General features: G+C 32.1%; 1 protein-coding gene across 1 annotated transcript; it reads right to left on the reverse strand.

Moving 5' to 3' along the window:
- Positions 1 to 4,829: 4,829 nt before the first annotated feature.
- On the reverse strand, positions 4,830 to 23,735 carry LOC135847661 (zinc finger protein with KRAB and SCAN domains 1-like). The gene is made up of 6 exons (XM_065367314.1): positions 23,555 to 23,735; positions 22,186 to 22,392; positions 21,896 to 22,081; positions 14,984 to 15,141; positions 13,576 to 13,726; positions 4,830 to 5,384 (listed from the first exon to the last, which is right to left on the reverse strand). Exons 2-6 carry the CDS (start codon positions 22,382 to 22,384, stop codon positions 5,077 to 5,079), a joined length of 1,002 nt encoding a protein of 333 aa, XP_065223386.1. The 5' UTR covers positions 22,385 to 22,392; positions 23,555 to 23,735; the 3' UTR covers positions 4,830 to 5,076.
- Positions 23,736 to 24,476: the final 741 nt, after the last annotated feature.

Here is a 24,476-nt window from a genome sequence, read left to right on the forward strand (position 1 = left end):
CAGCTCAAAATCATTTAAATTGGTGAAAAAATGCAAAATTTGTGAAAAATTCTCTCAAAGAATGCCTAAAATACCTAATGTAAAAATTTATTTAAAATTATTAAAAAATGATCAAACTGATATCACTTTTCTTAAGCATAAGTTTATCCAGTTTTAACTTCATACTATACTTGAAAATAATGAATTTTTGCTGATTTTTCAGTAAATAAGTTGATTTACTTACTTCAGCTACATATGAATTCCATATAATAGTTCATCTTTTGTGAATCTGTAATCTATTAGGCGTCTTTGACACTTGGAAAAATTTCAAATACAGAGTAGGCCAAAAGTCAGTACCCCGATTTTCACGTTTTATTTTTTTGTAAAAAAAAATCAAAAACTAAGCATCCCAGAAAAAAACTAACGACATTATGTCGATTGGAAATTTAATTCTCTACAATTTTCCTCGATATAATTTTTTTCATAGGGCGCTTATTTTCGTCTCCATGGTCGATTTTAATGAAACTTAGTTTGCAAATTTTTCAAAAGTTTTTTTCAAAAATTTGCAAACTAAAGCATTATGTAAATTTTAGCTCCCCAACTTTACCACTTGGATAAACTTTTGTTGAATATTCATCTTCAGAAAATTTTGTGGAAGCTTCAGAACTGGGCACTGAAAATGGTTTAACCGTTTTCAATCGGCTCAGTGTGTCAGAAATAGTACATATAATGCAAATCAAATTTCAGCTTTTGAGCTCAATTTGGAGTAATTTCGTTCTTTACTTTTAAAGTGGTCACTTTTGGGCAAACTGGTGAAATTTGTTCTTAAACGCAGTTTTGAATGTGATACAAAGCTGCAAAAAATATGCTCGTTACCAGCTCGGCTTCATTTCTAGCTCGGCTTCATTTCTCCGGTGAAATCGAACGATTTCTAATCGAGTGATGATTTGAATTCATATTTTTTTGTTTTTGAACAACATTAGCCAATTTTTCAGTACAAATTCTTGTGCGAGAATTTTTCCAATTTGTACGCTGAATTAGCTTGGGGCGACAATGAGCTAGAATTCTTTTGCTGTAGTATGATTGCAGAATGCACATGCTGTGAAATGGCTTGCTCGGAATGCAGTGAATCATGAGTATCTCAGTAAAGGGAAAAATAACTTACCTTATTGCAGCTCAGTTTAATTTGTGAAAAATGCTCTCAAAGAATGCCTAAAATAATGTAAAAATTTCTTTAAAACTACAAAAAAAAAAATAATCAAGCTGGTAGGTATCGCTTTTCTTAAGCATAATTTTATCCCGTTTTCATGCATATAAAAATAAATAATTTGCTGATTTTTCAGTAAATAAATAAGTTGATTTACTTACTTCAGCTTTGGGTTCCATAATAGAAATTCAAACAATTCGTAATTTTAGAGTTTCATGTATATTTTCGTTTATTTTTTCTATTTTTGATTGCACTTCGTCGTGCTTAAGTTTATCCTCTTCGAACATTCCAGCAACATATCATTGAGCATTCGCTCAAGTTCAATTTTTTTTTAAATTAAAAAAAAATGATCAAACCGGTAGTTATCGCTTTTCTTAAGCATAATTTTATCCCGTTTTCACTGCATATAGGTAATAAAATAATAAAGAATTTGTTGATTTTTCTGTAAATAAGTAAGTTGATTTACTTACTTCAGCTTTGGGTTCCATTACAGAAATAATGATGTACTTACCTATGTAGTTGTGAATATATTCTTGTATAGTATAAAATTTTATACTCGCGATATAACGACCCCAGATCATTGATTAGAACCAACGTTGTGCAGATGTGACTAATTATAATCTACAAATAACAACTGCGATATGTCTTGCCGAAATAGGTAGGTACCTCTTTTGCGAACATGGTCCTCGAATAATAATTATTAATTGCAGGTAAATACTCCTCGCCTAATTAGGCATTTCATAATTTGACCTACTCTGCGTATAGGTACTTTTGGAACTATTTCATCGAGTTTAAAAATACAGTATGTGTATGTAAAACAGTAAAGTAAATGGAGAGGAATACGAAGGGTTGAATGTTTCAGGTGCGAATTGAAACACACGATACGATGTGCACCTGTTGCTTTAAATTGCTTTGAAATAAATCTGGTTCTTGTAGGTTTTTTACTTACTTGTTCGCGGTGGGTTGAATGACGTCGGTGACCTATAAAAAACCTCCTATGTGAAAAAAATCAAAATTTTTCACTAGAGCTAAAAAACGTTCTACGTCTGTTTGCATTTTGGGAAAACGGATTATTTTAAAACACTTTCTTTATTTTTATCTGCGGAATGCTTTAAAATTGAATTTGGGTTGAAATCTTTATAATTCCCTTCAATAAACTTCAAAAACAGAAAAATGAACACATAGGAGATATTTTTTTTTTTTTTTTGAAACACATTGTATTATTCTAGCAATTCAAATTACAATTTTATAAACCATTAAACCACATATTCGATCATAATTTGTAATATCAACAACGTAGATCTATAATCAACACATTGGACCTGACTATTTCAACACGTGAGTGCACATAGGAGGGCACATAGGAGGTTTTTTTTTATTGCACATAGGAGGTTTTTTTATTGCACATAGGAGGTTTTCTGTTTTTTTATTGCACATAGGAGCTTTTTTAGACCACATTTTCGGCATGTTGCACATAGGAGATTTTAAGAACTCGCTCTACTAGGAATATTCCGTACTAAACACATAGGAGGTAATTTCAGACGATGCGCCTTGAAAATACGAATCCAGAGAGCCAATAACCGTTTTTTCGAAAAAGTTGACACATAGGAGGTTTTTTACAGGTCACCGACGATGAGCTGATCGTGAGGTTATCGAAGTTTAGGTCTCTGGTCTATACAGAAATCATATAGGTAGGTAGTAGGTACCTGGATATTTTTAGTTTTGTTAAACCAATCAACAATGGGCTGGTTTGCTGAAAAATCACAAAAACACTCACGATTGACAATCCATTAGTCGAGCGCCCAAGATCGACTCATTTCATCAACAATGTGCAAAGTTATAATTTTTTTTTGGTATTGCTTTGTCAGTTTCGTGTTTGTTTTTGCGTGACAAAAATTGAAAAAAATTACTCACTTACTTTCTATACTAGGTATAAAGACTGTTCAGGTGTTCACGTTGTTTTAATGAATCATTACTTGGATTGCGAAACCTACATATCTTCACGTTTGGGGCCTTGACCAGACCTTAAAAATCGATTAATTGAACCCCAAAAATAGGTTCAATTTCGATTTCGTATCGCTGATGTATTGAAAAATCCATTTCCACCTCGAAAATAAGCTGGTTTGCTGAAAAATCACAAAAACATAAAACATTCATGATTGACAAGTCCATTAGTCGAACGCCCATAATCGACTCATCTCATCAGCAATGTGCTGAGTTAAAATTTTTTTTTTGTTTTGCTTTGCAAGTTTCGTGTTTGTTTTTGCGTGACAAAAATTGAAAAAAATTGCTTACTTTTTTCCTAAAAAAAATGATATACCAGGTAAACAGAACTTTCAGTTGTTCATGTTGTTTTTTTCTCAATACATAAATGGAAACATAAATGTTTTTTCTTCCTGGGTTACAAAATGACATTTCTTTTCTTTTTCGAAAAATCAGTTGATATGTTTGAGCTGCAGTGAATTTTGCTATTCGAATGTACTCGTTTATCTCTTATATTCGTATAGTCAGCCAAGAAACCAAGACTGGGAGTTCTTATTTGTATAATGAAAAATTCAATTTTATTTATAAATGTGCTTAAGTATACGACTTTCTCTTTCAATTAAGTACTTCATTTTTGGTGCTAATTTTGATGCTACTACATATGTACGTAATAAGTAGCTCTTCTACACTCATTTTTAATACAATTCTAACGAGCTAGAAACCAACTCTCTTGCGGGGTGGGTGAACTGAAAAAAAAACGAGAAGCGATGTCAGCTTACAACAGTACCTAGTTTTATCGAATGAATAACACATAAAAATGATAATGACGGTACGATGAACGAAGAAGAAGGTATGTTTGAAAAAAAAAGGCAATTGGGGCAGGTGATGGACCACATGACGCACACGCGTATACTGTGAAGCGTGCTCCGAAACGCGTGTTGGTAAAATGAAACCAGTTGGGTACGCTATCCACATGCTGCGCATCAAGCACCTTCTAATTTTACGCATTGACGAGTACGTAGGTATGAAAAAAAAAAAATTATTTCAGTCATTGGTAGACCGACTATTACGAAGAGCATTTTGTTGTCTTTATCCTTATCGATGGATTAATCGTTACCTACGAAGTACGATGGCCAGTTATTTATAACCGTTACTCGAGTAAAATAGATACACTACAAATAGGTACATTAATATTATACAAATAAAAGGACCTATATTCGAAAACGTCGTTTTTATTTTCGTTTATACATTCATACATTTAAAAAAAAAAGGAAGTTCCTTCGCATGTTCTCCAACTCTTGAAAAAAAATCAATGTCAAGGCTGCCTCCCCTCATTCGGATTGAATTAAACATTTTTTCAGTTCATTTGAGCAAAATTTATTTAGCTTGGTCGCATATTTCATCAATTAATATGAGCGAAGAAAGAAGGTAGAGGCATCCTTGAGATTTTTTTTTTTGAGTTGGGTGAACTCGAACGAACAGTACAAATCTTTGGTGCATTAGCTAATTTACCTATTTTCAATAAAATAGAACAAATCCAAGTGCAAATTTACAAAAAAAAAAAAAAAAAAAAAAAAGATCTAAAACTATAAAATTATAAAGTAAATTGTTTTATTTCCTATTTGTATTAGGTATTCGTTATAATTAAATCATCCTCAGTCAAATAGATAGAAACAATGAACAATAGAGAAAATTTTAGGGTCATATTTCTTGTACTTACTTTACTTACCTATTACCTTCGTTTGACTCAATAAAAAAAAAATCTCAGAACAAAAATGAAAGTAATAAAAAATTACAACAATAAAAATAGGAACATTTAAGATATTTTCACTTTAGTCTTCTATTCTTCATCAGTTGTTCGTATAATAAAAGAAATGATTTGAAAATTAAGTATCTACTTAGCTATTTCAAGACTTCATCGATGTCTTACTAAATTCCATCTTAGGAGGTTTTTCGTTATACTCCGAATTGATACTCGTCGTGGTATTAATCACAGCTGACGCTGAAGTTGTACTACTGATGTGATATTGTTGAGGTGGGTGTCCAGGATGTTGATTTTGGACGTGTTTTCGTAAGTCTATTTTCCTTTGGAAAGCTTTTTCGCATAAACTGCACGAGAATGGTCTATAACCGGTGTGTTTTTTTAAATGCGTGATTAAATTAGACGATTGGCTGAAAGCTTTACCACAGACGGTACATTTGTGTGGTTTTTCACCTGAAAAAAAAATTATTTACTTTAGGTTACCTTTTTACAATATTTTATGAATCTTCTCTATCTCTTAATGTCACGGATTTTACACATTTTCCTTCAGAGCGTGAAGATCCCTTTGAAAAATTCAAACAAAAAAAATTTCTCGTACTCAGACGAAAAAAGTGAAAGATCTTATGAGGATTTAAATTCGTTTTGATGTACGAGTATAAATAATGACATAAATTGGCAAAAGAAATTCAAATTACGACAAATGATAATTCTAAAAAAAAAAAATACATTTTTGATCAGATTTGAATTGAAATCGCATTTAGAGACTCAAATTTTGAAAAAAGTTCGGATGATGGTGTTCTTTGAGGCTCAATTTTTTTTTAAAAAAAATACATCGAATCCCAAAAATTGCGATCGGGATGTTACTACTGGGAAAATCTTTTTTTTGGGTGATACTTTCAACTTACAAATCTTTTCAAGGGCTCTCTCGATGGGATCGAGAAAAGGTGTGATTTTGAGCCCTTTGTTTTCCGAAATAATACCATAAAATTTCAAATTGTGTGATTGGGCATAGTCATAACTTTGGGAATCTTACATTGCAATTGTACTTTGAAGGTAATTTTTGACATGGGCTTTGAAAGGGTACATTTTGCAGCATTTTTTCGAAAAATGTTGGTACCTACCGAAAAAGTAGCCTATCTCTCACTGTTATCAAATTTGTTGGGCACTTGATAAAGAATGACAAGAATGACCCATTCGAGCTCTATGCTCTGGTGAAAAAAATAGCAAAGAGTGTCCAAGCGGTTCCCTCTGGTGAGTTCAAATATTTACTTGCTTTTTGAAAAACAATACTCAGTGCCCTTTTACACCAGCCTCACATTGGATTCAACTCCACCAAGATGATATCCCAGGTAGCACAAAAGTGTCAAAATTGAACAACGGAAAATTAGAAGAGGATCCTAAAATACACCACCAACACAAATTTTAAGTGTGGAAATTCACTTCTCAATTTTTAGCGAATTCTTAATATTCTAAATTTGCCCAATTTCCTATATAAAAAAAATTAAAATTTGATCAAATTGACGTCAAATGTTGAAATTTGGCTTCCATCATGTTCTCGACCTCCACAGAAGATCGGTCGTGGTTTCGAGCTATTCAGCAGATCATCCGGTTTTTCAGTTTTTAAGAAAAATGCCATAAATAGAGGGTGTCTTAACGATCATGCAAGTCATGAAAATCACGAAACAGTCATGAATTTTGCTCGAAAAACACACTTGCAAATTTTATTAAAAGTCCATAAAATGTAAAAGCAATCAAAAAAATCAAAAATTTGTTCAAAAATCAGATAACTGGAAAAACTGAAATACCCAATTTTTGATCCTGTAAAAAAAATGGAAACTTTGTTCGATTTCCTCGCAGTTTAAGTTATTTAATTTTTTGGTTGGGGGGGGGGGGTATTTTTATGCGGTATAAAAGTGAAAAATAAGGGTCATGAAAGTCATTAAAAGTTGAGAAAATGTCATGAAAGTTGAGAAAAATTCATGAAAAATTAAGAAAAAGTCATGAATTTTTCTTAAAACACATTTGAAATTTTTTTAAAACGCCCATAAAATGAAAAAAAAATCAAAAATTTGTTTAAAAAACCAGATGAATGAAAAAACTGAAATATAGGTACCTCATTTTTGATCCTGTAAAAAATGGCAACCCTGTTCGATTTCCTCGCAATTCCAAGTTATTTTTTTTTTGATTGGGGGGAGGGGTATTTTCCTGCGGTATAATGACGAAAAATAGATCATGAATTTTGGTGGATGGTCATAAAAGTCATCCTTACAATGAAGGAAAAAAAATCAAAAAACCAAAAATTTGTTCAGAAAATCAGAAAAATGAAAATACTATAATTTTTGATTCTGTGAAAAATGGAAACCTATTTGATTTTTTTTTGGGGGGGGGGGGGGCGGGGAGGGATTTTCATGCGGTAATTTTGGTCATGAAAAAGACGTCATGACTTTTTATCTGGGAGCTTTGTAGGATCAAAATGAAATTCAGCTCTTATAAACTCGAATTTACCATACTTGTGACCCTTTTGACTGACTCGAGCACATATTTTCAAAAATATTTTATTTCGTTCCCAATTCAAAATTTTCTCCTCTGATTATTTTTGAAATACCTACACGGAAAAAAATTTTAACATAAATTACCCGTTAAAAAATAATAAATGTCCGCCAAAAAATATATTTTACCCAAAATTAGGTAGAATTTACAAACCTCATAGTAAAATTTACTAATCTCATAGTAAAAATCACTCAACGTGTGGTTCAATTCGTGATGAAAGTAAAAATTACTTTTCTGTATAGTATTTTTTTCACAAAATTCAATGTAATTTTTACTATTTACGGATGGTAAATTTTTACTATTCTGTTCTAGTAAAAAATAAAATTGTATGATTGAATAAAAAGTACTGCACCAGGTGGTATTATCTGTTGGGATTGTAACAGTAATTTTTACTATTCACGGATAGTAAAGTTTCACTATTCTGCCCAAGTAAAAATTACTCAGTTATAAAAGTAATTTTTACTATTATTTCTAAGTAAATATTACGCATTGTGAGAGTAATTCTTACTACATGGAAAACACGAAGTACTGTGTCAATATTAATAGGTCTACATGTCGGCCAAAAAATACGTTTTACCTAACATCATGTAAAATTTACCGTTCTCATAGTAAAAATCATTCAAGTTCACTTTAATTTGCGCTAAAAGTAAAAATTACCACCTATTCTAAATAGTATTTTTTTTTTTACAAAATTCAAAGTAGGTAATTTTTTTACTGATATCAATTCGCGTTTTTTTTTTACTGGAAAAATAATTTGTAAAACGATGTACACAATTGCAAGGGTATTTTTACAAATTATGTCCAAGTAAAAATTACGCAATTGTGACTGTAAATTTTCTCTTAGGTACCTGTCGGGGGGCCCGCATAAGGATCACATGCACCCTCCTGCCGATTCTTCGGGACAACTTTTTTCTTAAAGGGGAAGTCCTAAGGAACATTTCTAGCCCTTGTCCTCAAAACAAAAGTGGCCCTCCTTACAAAATGGCGGCCATTTTGATTGACAGGTCAGCCGAAATCGCAGGTTTTGCGTTCCAATATAGTACTTTCACGGAATTTTTTAAACCGTACAAAGGTAGATCGAAAGAGCAGGCAAAAATTCATCACCTGTCAAAATTTCAAGTGTTAAAGTGCCTTTTTCGATTTTTGGTGAATTTTCAAAAATCAAATTTTGGCCAAAATGTGAGAAAAAAATCAAAATTTTACCAAATTGACCTAGAAATCTGAAATTTGAGATATGTCCTATTTTCGACCTGCCAAATCGATTGGAAACTGTTTCAAACCGTTTTGAGCAGTTCTGGAGCCTCCAGCAGATTTTTGAAACTCGAAATTCTCTCAAAATTTCATCAAATGGAGTTGGAAAGCCGAAATTTACTCTGCAAACTAATTTCAATACAATATGAAGTGGACTGCAGGTGATTTTCAAGTCGTTTTGGAGCCTCCAGCGATTTTTTGAAAATTACTGGAGGGTCCAGAAATTTCTCCAAAATTTCATCAAAATAAGGTTAGCAAGCTGAAATTAACTCTGCACTTCAATTTTAACACCTTCTGAAGACGACTTCAGGCAAGTTGAAGTAATTTTGGAGCCACCAGTGACTTTTTGAAAAGTTTCATCGCGTTTTTAGGAGAATTGAAATTTCGAAAAAGTAGCTGGAAGTTTCAAAACCACTTGAAACCACCATGCAGTCGACTTCATATTGTATTGAAATTAGTTTGCAGAGTAAATTTCGACTTGCTAACCCTATTAGTTTGTAAAATGAATTTCGGCATTCCAACTCCATGTGATGAAATTTTGTGAGAATTTCGAGTTTCAAAAATCTGCTGGAGTCTCCAGTAATTTTCAAAAAATCGCTGGAGGCTCCAAAACGACTTGAAAATCACCTGCAGTCGACTTCATAGCGTATTGAAATTAGTTTGCAGAATGAATTTCGGCTTTCCAACTCCATTTGATGAAATTTTGAGAGAATTTTGAGTTTCAAAAATCTGCTGGAGGCTCCAGAACTGCTCAAAACGGTTTGAAACAGTTTCCAATCGATTTGGCAGGTCGAAAATAGGACATATCTCAAATTTCAGATTTCTAGGTCAATTTGGTAAAATTTTGATTTTTTTCTCACGTTTTGGCCAAAATTTGATTTTTGAAAATTCACCAAAAATCGAAAAAGGCACTTTAACACTTGAAATTTTGACAGGTGATGAATTTTTGCCTGCTCTTTCGATCTACCTTTGTACGGTTTAAAAAATTCCGTGAAAGTCCTATGTTGGAACGCAAAACCTGCGATTTCGGCTGACCTGTCAATCAAAATGGCCGCCATTTTGTAAGTAGGGCCACTTTTTTTTTGAGGACAAGGGCTAGAAATGTTCCTTAGGACTTCCCCTTTAAGAAAAAAGTTGTCCCGAAGAATCGGCAGGGGGTGCATGTGATCCTTATGCGGGCCCCCTGACTATAGGTACCTTTTTTTTTTCTTTTTTTTAATTAAATTTTGAAACATCTGTTTTTACTTAGACCCAAGTATCCATTTTTTTGAAATCCAATTAAAGGTTGGAATTTTTTGACATTTTGAAATTGACCTTTTTTATTTTCCTTGTAAGCGTTTTGTTCAGAATTCTGAAAAGAATCAATTTTATTGTTTCAAGATCAGCATAGCCTATACTTATAGATCAAAAAAGTTTAGATTGAATTGGGATTCCGTTTCAAAGTTTTTGTTTTCCTGCTTAATCTGGTTTAAAATATTTGAAAATATAACGTATTTTCAAAATTATTTTGCATTGAATTATTATTTTTCTTTTTAGAATTCAACTCGCAAAATTATTCAACTTTTTTTTTAATGTGATTGAATTCCCATCCAAAAATAAAATTTAATTAGTTTTGTTTCAAATTCCTTCAACTATTAAATTTCTAATCTAACTGTTAGAATAGGTATTTGCCTTTTTTTTCTATTTTTTTCCCCTTTTCAAAAAATATTTTCGATATTAATGATTCGACGCGATTTTGTTGTTGATTTATTTACGAGTAGCAATCTTATTATTACGCAAATGCGATTAGAAAACTCCAACTTTTTGAGTTTAAAAATAGTTGACTGCGGCCAAATTGAATTTTAAACGATTTGTCAACCAATAAAATTACCTACATATGCAATTTTTTCACAAATTTTTTTTGCTCAGACTAGTATTATGTAGTTTGTTACTTATACTTCGTCATACATCCTTCGTAGATATTTTGTAAAAATGTAAAGAAGAATAATTTGAAATCTGTCGCCATGTTTCAGATTCTTATTTCTCTTTAAGCAGGTTCAACTTCAGTTTAATTCAACATTTGTTGAACAACTTTTTCAAATTGCGAAAACAAAATATATGATCTACTTTGATAAAAACCTCGAATTCCCAACACAAGCTTTTAAACAATAAAATTAGTCTGTACACTGGAATGTTATGAAATAAAACAGAAATTACGTATGTATTATATAGGTAAATATTTGAATCAATCAAACACCAAATGGCATATCTATGAGTATGATATACCAGCAACACAGAAAGTACACACACAAACATGTGAAAAAGCGCTATCCAATCAAACTGCACGCAATAAATAGTAAGTAATGTGATTTGAAATAGCACCACGCGTTTGCAAACTAATATGTTCTTTTAATCCTCCTTCATAAGTAGCGTGGTCATGGCCGAGTAGTCAAGTTAGGTAGTTAGGAAACCGTAGGGTACCAGGTTCGATTCCCGGTTAGGTCAATAGGTTAGGAAATTTTCGTAAAAGATTAAAATTGTCAAAAATCCTCCACATCGAGTAGAATCCAACGGTGCAAAAAAAATCAAAATTGCGCATCCCTTCCCCTTTATTTTAATTTTTTAAAATTTCATTTTGAAAATTGAAATCATTGCTCAAAAGTAAAAATTACCTCACCACAAGTACTTTTTATTTCTCAAACAGTAAAAATTATCTCAAAACGAGCATTTTTTACTTAAACGCTTAATAATCTTTACACAATTGGTTCGAGTAATTTTTACTATTGAAATATAGTAAAAATTATTACGATAGAATAATTTTTACTTTTCAAATAGTAAAAATTACTTCAAGTGGAGTATTTCTTTCTTCACCACACATTAATTTTTACATTATTGGTTCGTGTAATTTTTACTATCATGGTACAGTAAAAGTCATTATGGAGGAATAATTTTTACCATGCCATCACATTAAAAATAATTTTGTGTGACCAGTTGAAAATACCAAGTTCTAAAATAAATTCTACTGTATTTTCGAATGGGATCCGGTTATTGTGCTAAAATAATAAAAATTACCTATACTTTTTTTTTTCCGTGTAATGATAAATTCGCCATTCGCGAACGTTTAATCTAAAAATGTTCAAATTTGGATATTTTTAACCTGCTGAGTGGTAAATCCGAGTTTATAAGTAGGTACTGAATTTCAGTTTGAACCTATTTATCGATTTTTTTTTTCGAATACTGAAGAATTCAAAAATCTGTTACAGGCCTTAGAACAACTCCAAACTATAATAAATCGACTGGGGAGGTCAAAAATAGGGTGGAAACCGAATTTCAGATTTTTTCGTTCACTCGTTCCAGAACAGTATACTTATTTTTTTAAGTTTTTTTTTTTTTTTTCAAAAGTGATCAATGGATGGAGATAATTTTGGATTTGAACCAGCTCAAACGAATTTTGAAGATTATTTGGTGAAATTGATGAAACTTCATCCTGACATGGAATTACGATATTATTATTCTTTGTGAGATTTCTCTCCTATTGGTTTATGATGCAGAAATTTGCGAGATCTTATAATAAGTAGGTAGCTAGGTACCTAGATAAAAACTCTGGAAACAGACTTTTCTTCGCCTATCGAAGCATTACCTCCCACACGAGTCACTAATAATTGATAAAAATTGCAACGTCGTTGTTAAATCAGTCCCACGTCGAAAAAAAAAACTTACCTTATCAACGTGGAAAAAAATATGTAAGAATAATTTCTATTGTAGTCGAACACACGTTTGTGATTTTTGTTTACGATTCGATATTTAAAAATCTCGCAATTTCTAAGTAATAATTTCGCAATTCCAATTCCGCTGGATAAATAAGAGGAAAAGATTAGATAGAGGTAGGCTTGTGGTTTATGCGAATGTACATATGTATAGCTGCATTCGTCATCAACCCTGATTCTCGATTTGTACGAGTTCGAAGTAAAGATAGAGAGCGATATGTGACTGTGGATGGTAGGTCGGTACAGGTAGGTATTTCGCACACACGTCGATGATAAAGTGTCTTTTTAGGGTTAACATATCACTCAGAGTCAGTCGAGTAATATAGTATGCAAATGGAAAAAAATTTACATCTGCACGTATACATTATTTAGATGTACCTACCATCGGTACCCGTATGCATTAAATTGTACATATTATTTTAAATGAACATTGTAAACATCACCTGCATTTCTACATTCAATGACCGAGTTCGTCGTATTAAGCTTTTAACAACTAAAACGCGTTTCACTTCTTTATTCATCACTTTATCAATTCTTGTAATATAACTGTAGGTACGATAAATCGAAAATAATTATTTGATTTCACGCGTGAAAATTGATCATTTTTTAGAGGTACTCGTGCCATGTGGTACATTTTTTACCTGTAGATAGGTATTTATGTTGGTGAAAAAATATACCTACCTAATACCTAAGTTGTTTATACAGAAAAGTATTTTCGCGAACGCAATTCGAGATTCATGTTATCGGACAGACGGCGAGTCGCAGTCGTTGCCTTTAAAATACCTACGTCAAGTCGAAGAAACAAAAGAGAAGACACCTGATAACTTATAAACACCTATAGCCATATCCTTATCAGGTGTTTTCTCGGGTGCATTGTTATAACGCTGGAACTGTTTTCTGTGAGTACGTTTAGAGGCAAACGAAAGAATAAAAAAGTCAGTAAAACCGTTTAAAACGGTTGGCGGTTCGATCGAACGATAGTAAATTCATTTGAGATTACGTAGTATTTGGATCAATAATCTTACAGTTTACTTTACTTAATTTATAAGAGTGAAAAAAATTGTGCGATTGTGTTTTAGGTATTTATGTATTCTTACCTGTGTGAATGTACGTGTGTTTTTTCATGTCTGATTTCTGGTGAAATCTTTTACCGCAGTAATCGCACGGATAAGGACGTACGTCTGAATGAATCAAAAGATGTGTTGATAAAGTCGAGGAACGTTTAAAAGTTTTCCCACACTGAGTACACTGACATCATCACATGAAATGAAAAGAAAAAAACGAAGAAAAATGGTCATTGCTCATTAATGCGATTACCTTTCATATATCTTGATAAAAATCTTAAGTTCTACAATTGCCAAAAAAAAGTACTTCTTGAGTCGAAATTATTGTTTTTGTATAGCAACAGTTTTTTTACTTTTTTTGCCAATAAAATATTGTAAAAAATTCTGATTTTTTGTTGGAATTTTCAAAACAAAAATTTAGTGGTTAAAATTTGTAAAAAAATCTACTTTTTTGTTGAAATTCTCAAAAAAGTTATTTTTTACAAAATTGTGAGAAATTGCAGGTAGGTATATTCTCGTAAAAATAACCGTTTTCATCAAAATGATGAAAATGCCTATTTTTGTGTCAGAATATCCGGAAAGTCTTGTTTTTTTAATTGCTAAAATTGCAAAAAACACCTCTTTTTTCGTAAAAATTTCCACGCAGGCGTTTTTTTGTCTCAAAATGCATGGCTTTTTTGTAAAACATCAAACAAAAGCTTTTTTGACAAAATTATGTGAAAAAATTTACTTACTTTTTTGTAAACACTGTAATCAAGACCGTATATTATCAGGATGGACGTTTCTTTAATTCATCTGTCGAAATAGCCAAGTCTTGTTTCACTTATTTGACAAAATTTCAAAAAAAAACCTTTTTTGGTCAAAATTTCCAAAAAGTTATGTTTTTATGGCAAAACATCTGCTATTTTGATAAAATTGTCTGAAAAATATCAAGTTTTCATCAAAAATACCCAATAAGTAAATCTTACTAGAGTACTTTTTACTGTCAAAATTAGCAAAAAAATCCTGCTTTTTTTCAAAATTGTCAAAAAAACGAGTATGTCATTCGTCGAAATTTTTTTCCAAAATTCCAAAAATTCTAGTTTTTTTCTTTTTATTATTAGCCAAAAAGTTGTTCGTCAAGTTCTAAAAAAAATTTCAACTTCATCAAAATTGTTCGAAAGTTTTGGTTTGCTACTAAAATTGCTAGAAATTCTCACATTTTGAACTTGAAAATACAATTCTTGGGAAAAATTCATTCTTGGAATTCGGAAACCAGATTTTGAAAATTCAGTAAGTTCGTCATGAAAAAACAACCTTGGGAAATGGTCATTTGAGATGATGGATTCGAAGGATTGTCTCAAAATCTAATTTTCGATATGAAAGCACCGATCAGGAATGAGATAAAAATCACTATTTCTGAAATGGGCCCTTTATGTAGTAATAATTGATATTTTTTTACCTGATACTTTTTTTTGCTTTGAGCAGGGTCGGTATTTGGTAACTGTGGCGAAGTTTTTTCTTCTAATTCGCATGAAGTTATAGGATTCCATATTTCGGCTGTTTTTCTATTTTTTATACTCAGATTTAGTGGTCTTTCTTCCTCTTCTTCTTCATCTTCTGTAACACGTTCTGATTAATTTTTCTCCAATTTGAAGACAAGTTACACGTATTTGTTCACTATAAAATTGTCATTATGACAGGCGTGGACTGGGTCGATTAGAGGTCCCTGGTGGAGTGATCGAATGGGGTCCTAAACTTCCCTCCTCTTCCAGAATCTTTCTCCTAATGTTTCTGTTTCAGTTGTTTTCTATCATTTATTATAAGAGTGGAGTGTGGAAGGGGAGGGGGGCTCCGACTGAAAATTTGCTGACTGATAAGTATGAGAAAAGAAATGTTGATTTCGCCGAATAAAATTACGAGTTTTCAAGATGAAATACAAATAAAAGACGAAATTACAATTCTTAGTCGGGGGGCTCGCATAAGGGTCACTAGCACGCCCCTGCTGATCCTCTGGACAACTTTTTTCTTGAAGGGGGAGTCCTAAGGAACATTTCTAGTTCTTGTCTTCAAAAAACAAGTGGCCCTTCTTACAAAACGGCGGCCATTCTGATTGACAGGACAGCCGAAATCGCAGATTTTGCGTTCCAACATATAGGACTAGCATAAAACTTTTTAAACCGTACAAGGGTAGATCGAAAGAGCAGGCAAAAATTCATCACTTGTCAAAATTTCAAGTGCTAAAGTGCGTTTTTCAATTTTTGGTGAATTTTCAAAAATCAAATATTGGCCAAAATGTGAGAACAAATCAAAATTTTACCAAATTGACTTAGAAAGCTGAAATTTGGGATATACCCTATTTTCTACCTGCCAAATCGATTGGAAACTGTTTCAAACCATTTTAAGCAGTTCTGGAGCCTCCAGCAGATTTTTGAAACTCGAAATTCTCACAAAATTTCATCAAAATGGAGTTGGAAAGCCGAAATTAATTCTGCAAACTAATTTCAATACGCTATGAAGTCGACTGCAGGTAAATTTCAAGTCGTTTTGGAGCCTCCAGCGATTTTTTGAAAATTACTGGAGCCTCCAGGGTCATTCCACGTCAATCGGACCAAGAAGTGGTAGGTGGGTTCGCCGATTTTTTTGAAATTTTTCCTGTGGAAAGACCTTCCAAAGGGATGACCAATGGCGCAAATCCCAGCTCTCTAGCCCATTTTTAACGGCAGCCAGGGGGTGTCAAAGTTTTCAGTGATCCTAAAATACCATCCATTTCAGCAGTGGATTACTCGATAACCGCGATACCTATCAAAATGGAACTTTTTCCGATAGTTAGGGGTTTTAAAAGGCTTTTTGGTGATATCATAAAAATCAGTGTTGCCACTTTTTTTCGTACAAAAAATTAGCTGAAAAAGTTTCAAAACGTAGTTTTTATATCGTTCCGACTCTCAAAAATTCTGAAAAAAATATATTATGGACAACTTTTCATGCTGAACAACATATTAAAAAATTGGGATGGTAACTTGGCACAAAGTCGATTTAATAAAATTTAAAGTTTGCGAAAAAATGCGATTTTTTTATTTAAAACATAAAAACAAGTTTTGATAGGTAAATTTGACCCATTTGACCCCTATTTTTACGTATCTGTTGAAAAAGTTGAAAAAACCCTTTCACTCGATGAAATGAACTCCTCACAAAAAAAATCAAAATTCGAAAAGATTCAAAAAATGAACGAATTTTTATTTTTTTGTTGTGAGTGTAATTTTTATCAACTTTTTTATGAAATACGTCAGAAAGAGGTCAAAATAAGACAACTGAATAAATTTAAACTTTTTTTGATGTTTGAAATTGAAAATTGAATTTTTTCGAATTTTGATTTTCTTGTGAGGAGTTTATTTCATCGAGTGAAAGGGTTTTTTCAACTTTTTCAACAGATACGTAAAAATAGGGGTCAAATGGGTCAACTTTACCTATCAAAACTTGTTTTCATGTTTTAAATAAAAAAATCGCATTTTTTCGCAAACTTTAAATTTTATTAAATCGACTTTGTGCCAAGTTACCATCCCAATTTTTTAATATGTTGTTCAGCATGAAAAGTTGTCCATAATATATTTTTTTCAGAATTTTTGAGAGTCGGAACGATATAAAAACTACGTTTTGAAACTTTTTCAGCTAATTTTTTGTACGAAAAAAAGTGGCAACACTGATTTTTATGATATCACCAAAAAGCCTTTTAAAACCCCTAACTATCGGAAAAAGTTCCATTTTGATAGGTATCGCGGTTATCGAGTAATCCGCTGATGAAATGGATGGTATTTTAGGATCACTGAAAACTTTGACACCCCCTGGCTGCCGTTAAAAATGGGCTAGAGGGCTGCGATTTGCGCCATTGGTCATCCCTTTGGAAGGTCTTTCCACAGGAAAAATTTCAAAAAAATCGGTGAACCCACCTACCACTTCTTGGTCCGATTGACGTGGAATGACCCTCCAGTATATTTTTGAAACTTGAAATTCTCACAAAATTTCATCAAATGAAGTTGAAAAGCCTAAATTTACTCTGCAAATTACATACTTTCAATTCAATAACATGAAGTCGACTGCATGCTGGTTTCAAGTGGTTTTAAAGCTTCCAGCTACTTTTTGGAAATTTCAATTTTCCTAAAAACGCCATGAAAGCTTTCCAAAAGTCACCGGAGGTTCCAAAATTACTTGAACCCACCTGAAGTCGTCTTCAGAGGGTGTTAAAATTAGATTGCAGAGTAAATTTCGGCTTGCTAACCCATTTTTGAATTTATGGAAGTTTCCAAATGGGATTTTTTTTTCATGTTTAGAGATAAGAATTGACCCCAGCGAAGCAAGGGTAAAAGGGTTCAAAAATTCGAGTTTCGAGAAGTAAAAACAGTGTTTGAGAAAAGGGTATTCCCGGTTAAGATAGGTGAAATGGCCCTGTTCTCAGATTTGGAAAATCATGATGGATTATTGTTGGGTACCTCCAATAAAAATTTTCGACCGGAATTTCCGCCCCCCAACCCACCCCCCTTGGTCAGTATAGCCAAAAAACGCGTTTTTTGCGCGAAAAATTCGGTATCCATGAGTGGTGGGGATAAAATTCTGGTACCACGCGGAATGTGTAGGGAAAGCCTGGGCCTTTCAACACGATTTTTTTCAAAAAATTTTATCGTAGTGGTGGGGGTAAAATTGACAAAAGAAAACTTTGAAACGCCACAGCTCCGAACTGAAGGGTACTACACAAAAACTGTTTTCGCCAAAATGTGTCTTTTTACTAGTATTTTCTTCCTACTAATCCATGAAATTGAAATTTTGTCTGCAAAAGGCTCATATTCGCAAAAAACCCTGAAAAATACGCGTTTTTCGCGATTTTTTGCAAAATTATGCGAAGTATGCAAAAAATGTATAGAACAAAAAATGTTAAGCGTCGAATTTCACCCTAGAAAACGTGTTCAAAAGGTTGTCAAGACGCTCATCTACTGAGCTAAGCGCGCGCACACATCACAACTTTGCAGCAAAGTCATGAGATGAGGTATTATGCCTTTATGCCACCTGCACTATTTGATTATCACGTTGGTCATGTTGCTACGTAGTATGGAGCGAAAAATCGCTACTGCAAACTTGTCAAAAATTCCTGCTTTTGCCAAAATTATCAAAAAAGTCATATTTTTGTAAAAATTATAAAAAAATTCTAACTTCTGTCGAAATTATCAAAAAAGCACTGTTTTTGATCATAATTGTCGAAAATACATTTTCTTCTGAATGATGTTATCAAAATCCTAATATATTTTGTAAAAATGAGCAAAAAAACCTGTTGTTGTCCAAAATTTCAAAAATTCCAATTTTTTGACATAATTATCAAAAAATCTTGATTTTTTGTAAAAATTGCCAAAAAAGCACATGTTTTATGCCAAAATGTTCAAAAAATCTTATCGTCGGAATCATTGTAAAAAAAAATAGGTATCATTTTAGCCAAAATTGTAAAAAAAATTATTAAAAAATCCCAACTTTTGTCAAAATTTCCAAAAAAGTCCCGTTTTTTGCCAAAATTGTTGAGAAAATACCTTTTTTTTGGCGTTATTGAGAAAGTCCTAATATTTTTTGCAGAAATGACCAAAAACTTTGTTACATATTAGCCAAAATTTCGAAATTTCCTTCTTTTGCCAAAATGATCCTAAGAAGTCCGTGTTATGTTTTTTGCCAGAAATGTCTGCAAAGTTCTGCTCTTGCCTAAATTGTCAAAAAAATCTCGTTTGCGTCAGAATCGTAAATATAAGTTCCTTTTTTGTCAAAATTATAAAAAAACTCCTAACTTTGTAAAAATTGCCAAAAACAAAACTCCTGCTTTTTGCCAAAATGTTCCATTTTTTTGACGAAATATTGTGGGCAAAGGCCTTTTGCTGATGAATTATCCAAAAAATTCTATTTTATGCCAAAATGGTTAGTAAAATCTCGTGTTGGCCAAAATAGATTGAAGGTACAGTTTTTGAAAAAATTGTCAAAAAGTCCTAACGTTTATCAGAATTTGTCTCAAAAGAGCTGCTTTTTCCATTTTTAAAATCAATACTTATAATTTTATAGAAAATTCTGACCCGAAAAAAATGTTTAATTATACTTGTAAATAAAATGATTGGTAGGTACCTATGTTTATCACATCAATCTTTGGATAAGATACACAAAGTGTACTTTTTTTTTATAGAATATGTGGTATGGGTAAAGGATCTTCAAAAATGCTAAAAACATTGATTTTTCAAACAATTTGTCCCTCATGATGGGTCAAGTTTTTGAATTTTGGTAAGATTTGTTGAACATGTATGTATGGTACCTATTGGATTTGAAAAAGATCTTGTTGAAATTTTTGAAAATTGAAATTAAATTGAAATTTGTATTTTCTGCAAATACTGATTTTGAGTTAGATTTCTGAACAATTTTTGGGTAATTTGCCTATTCTTGGTAACTTTTTGTAAGTTTGACTTGCAATATTTTCATTTTGAAGGATTTTTTTGACCAAGCATTGTTTAAACGTGTTTAAAATGAGAAGACTGTGAAAATTATAACTGAATCGCTCGGACCTCAATTTTAATATTTTTGGTATTTTTTTTATTCAGAGAGCTCATGGTTACAATTTAAGCTAACTTCAGTAGATGAGCGTTTTGACAACCTTATGAACACGTTTTCTAGGGTGAAATTCGACGCTTAACATTTTTTGTTCTATACACTTTTTGCATACTTCGCATAATTTTGCAAAAAATCGCGAAAAACGCGTATTTTTCAGGGTTTTTTGCGAATATGAGCCTTTTGCAGACAAAATTTCAATTTCATGGATTAGTAGGAAGAAAATACTAGTAAAAAGACACATTTTGGCGAAAACAGTTTTTGTGTAGTACCCTTCAGTTCGGAGCTGTGGCGTTTCAAAGTTTTCTTTTGTCAATTTTACCCCCACCACTACGATAAAATTTTTTGAAAAAAATCGTGTTGAAAGGCCCAGGCTTTCCCTACACATTCCGCGTGGTACCAGAATTTTATCCCCACCACTCATGGATACCGAATTTTTTGCGCAAAAAACGCGTTTTTTGGCTATACTGACCAAGGGGGGTGGGTTGGGGGGCGGAAATTCCGGTCGAAAATTTTTATTGGAGGTACCCAACAATAATCCATCATGATTTTCCAAATCTGAGAACAGGGCCATTTCACCTATCTTAACCAGGAATACCCTTTGTTAATTTCTTATTTGTTCCAAAATTTTAGAATATTTGAATGATGAGTTTTTAATATGTATTTGAATTTTGAAAATGAAAAGTAAATAGACTCGAGTGAAAACGAGGGCAGGGCTCGTACTCAATTCCCCCTCCCCCCCACGAAAAAGTAATTTTGTAACTGAAAAATCTCGAAAAATTGACCAAAAAGTAATTGAAAAGTGGCCAAAAAGTGACAAAACCCGATCAAAATATTCTAATACAGAAAAAAAGTCACAAATGAAAAGAATTATTTGCGAATAAAGTTCATTTAATTTTGAAAAGTTCGACCTATTTCGAAACTTTTTGATGAAAAAGTGAGACTTTTTGGCAGAAAAGTAAGGATTTTAGCAATTTCTGACGAAAAAAGCAAATTTATAAATTCTTGGAAAAATAAAACGAGACTGACAATTTTAACAAAAGGAATAGTTTTCTGACAGATTCTGACAGAAAATCGAGTCATTTGGAAAAATTTTTTTGAAAAAGTAAAAATTCAAAATTATTTGTAAAAGGGACTATTTTTTAGAAAATTTTGTTAAAAAACGAGTTTTTTTACAATTTTTTGCAAACAGCAGGATTTTGACAATTTTTGCGAAAAGAAGACTTTTGTGGGAATTATTGGCAAAAAAAGATACTTACTTTTCCAATCTCTATGGATTATATCTTGATACGCACTTTAATGCCTTTTGATGTTAGAGCAAAAATTAGAAAATTTTTGTTAAAAAACGAGTTTTTTTACAATTTTTTGCAAACAGCAGGATTTTGACAATTTTTGCGAAAAGAAGACTTTTGTGGGAATTATTGGCAAAAAAAGATACTTACTTTTCCAATCTCTATGGATTATATCTTAATGCGGACTTCCAAAACGTTTGAGGGGAAAAAAATGTTGAAGCAAAAATTTGATAATTTTAGTAAAAATCAGTCATTTTTGAGAATCAGAAACTATATAACTACTTAGGTACATCTGTTTGCAATTTTTTTTCGAAAAGAAAAAATTATTCACTTTTAATCTTTCTTGAAAATGTAATTTTTACGAAAGGTGAGTAATTGGAATATTTCTTAAACTTCTCTTTTTTTCTACGATTTTTTTCGTAAAAAATAATTATTCTGCTTGAATTACGAAATCAACTTACCGGTAATTCTTGTCACTTTGGTAAAGGGCAATGTAAAATTTTTCTCCTGCGTGATAAATCTATCGGCTGGATTATCTTGAAACAACTGAGGAGGGTATGGAAATAACATATTACTGGGAGGCCATAAAAATGGAGCTAAAGGAATGAAAAAAGGGCTCGAAAGAGCTCTTAGACGTGCATCGGTAACTGTAAAGGAAAAATTTCAAGTTATTAAAATTACTTACTTTCAAGTCAACATGCAGCAATATTCGTATTTAAAAAACATTTAATGCTGTCTCTATAATATGTACCTGAGGTCATAGGACTACTAATAGGCGTTGTTGGACTCGGCAGTAAGCTGAAATCCGTATTTTGAGGCCACGAATTTGTCGCTGTGACGTTCACTGACGATAAAAATGATTTAGTCGAATGCAGAGATATGTTGCTTTCGGTCAACGTAGTAATTGATTTCGATTCTTGAAACGCATTCAAAGTTCGTGAGCGAGGCATTATTTCATCTAAAATTATTTTCATTGAAAATTAACGTTTTTTATTTTTCATTTTCAAATTCAATGGACTAGATAAGTACAGGACACAGGACATAATCTAAGTACAAATTTCAAAAATGATTCTTGTTCATTTCAAAGTGGATTCAGTTTTTGATTTGATAAGAGGATTTTGGACTAGGCAAGAATGAACCTCATGCAATTTTCTTACCCAAAATGTCATTTTTTCAGGTTTCTAATCCTTCGTTCATTTTTTTTTCATTTTTAAAAATTTTTTTCAAATAGGTAACAGGCACTAATTTTACAAAAAATTATACCATCGATTAAACTCGAATCTCGAATCTGTCTACTCGAAATGAAATTTTACTCGTTCCATTATCCACTGATTTTTTAAACGATTTTTTCACATCTTTCGAAATTTCATATTCAACATTTTCTTTAAACTTGTCCACAGAGAAACTTAGGTATAATTCAAGCATCTGGCCCTTTCAACAGGAGTTCAATTATTTAAAAAAAGGGATCCAATCAGCGCCATCTCAGAATTTGTTATGTGTAACTTGTCAAAAAATGTCTCTTGTGTTTCGTTGAAATTCACGAAAATTTATAGGATTCTTCGATTTGAGCTTTTGAAAAATTAAGAGTAAATTAAGTCTCCAGCACTTCGAATCAATTTCTGTGTTTTGGATGGCATTTGGAAAATTTATATTTTATTGGAAATTCAACAATAATCCGCGGAAATGACGAAATTAGGATTTGGTGGGTCAATATTAATAATTCAAGAATATCCTCGTATAATTACACAGTTTCGTTGATTGAGAATGAAAAATTCGTTGTGAAGAAATTATTTTAAAATTTTCAAAAATCTAATTAAGGAAAATTTTGAAAAATTATAAAGTGAGTGCACAACTTCCTAAGATCCCTCTGTTAGCAGGATTCATATGCTTTCGAGAAATGGAAGAAATTAAAACCATCATCCACTTTCTTTCTTCGCCAAAAAATTGATCAATTTCATGCTCAGCTAATAAATGAAACAATTTGAAATCAAACCAAAGGTACCTGTATAAAAATTTAAAATTCCCTAAAAAATCACTTAAACAATTTACCCACTGTAATTACTTTACAAAAATTTAAAAAAAAGTATGTAGTAATAAATCAAAGGTGAAGTTAGTCTTACCTGCGAATAATTCAATTTAATTAACATGCTCATCCATCCTCTATGACATTTCGCACTATATTTCGAAACCGGTTCACAAAATGAAAAATCACGAATCGTAAAAATCAGTCGATAGCTAACTTCATTAAATTTTGTACTCGACCTCAACAGCTTAAAAATCATGGGTAAACTAATAGTTATATATCACGATATGAACTGATTCTAAAAACGACTATTGCTCACCTATAGTACCTATACCTATACAAACACGATCATTTAGTTACCTGAGCACCGCCCATCTACCACATGAAAGGTGAACTGCGATTGCGCTGTTTAAATCATGATGGCGAGTAACAACCAATCAGTGATCGAGTGATCCACGTGTACGAAGTGAATTTTCACTTTTACGCCAGGTAGATACACCTGGATATGGAAATATTCGTATGGATTTGAAAAAATAGTTGGTATAGTTCAAACATATGATAGCATAAGATGAAAAAGAAACCGGTTCGCGGATTAAAAAAATAAATAACCTAATGGGACTTTACTTGAATCAACGAAGAAGAGTAAGGGTAAAAAAAAAAATTGAAAAGAAATCTATCTTCTCACTTAATGGCCTTAATGTTGTCGATAGTGACTTTAAACTAAATAAATAAATAAATAACTTACAAATCTTTTCAAGATTGAGCCCAAATTTGTTTTCCAAAATTATTAATACCATAAAATCTCAAATTGGGTGATTGGGCAATCATAACTTTGGGAATATTTCACTGCAATTGTAGTACTTTAAATGTCACTTTTGACATGGGGTTTGAAAGGGCATTTGCAGCATTTTTTCGAAAAATTTGGGTACCAAAAAGATGCCCTGCAATCCGTCATTGTTATCAAATTTTTTAGGCACTTGATAAAGAAGTGAAAAACTACACATTCGAGCCGAATGCTT

This window comes from Planococcus citri, chromosome 1 (assembly GCF_950023065.1).
Source record: "Planococcus citri chromosome 1, ihPlaCitr1.1, whole genome shotgun sequence".
Taxonomy (NCBI): domain Eukaryota; kingdom Metazoa; phylum Arthropoda; class Insecta; order Hemiptera; family Pseudococcidae; genus Planococcus; species Planococcus citri.

Excerpts from the sequence above, each read along its gene's own strand:
- LOC135847661 (XM_065367314.1), bottom strand. The coding sequence starts at position 22,384 with ATGCCTCGCTCACGAACTTTGAATGCGTTTCAAGAATCGAAATCAATT. Across the intron at positions 22,082-22,185 it reads TAGTAGTCCTATGACCTCAG|TTACCGATGCACGTCTAAGA; the intron begins GTACATATTATA and ends TTTCCTTTACAG. Across the intron at positions 13,727-14,983 it reads AAAGCAAAAAAAAGTATCAG|TGTACTCAGTGTGGGAAAAC; the intron begins GTAAAAAAATAT and ends TGATGATGTCAG.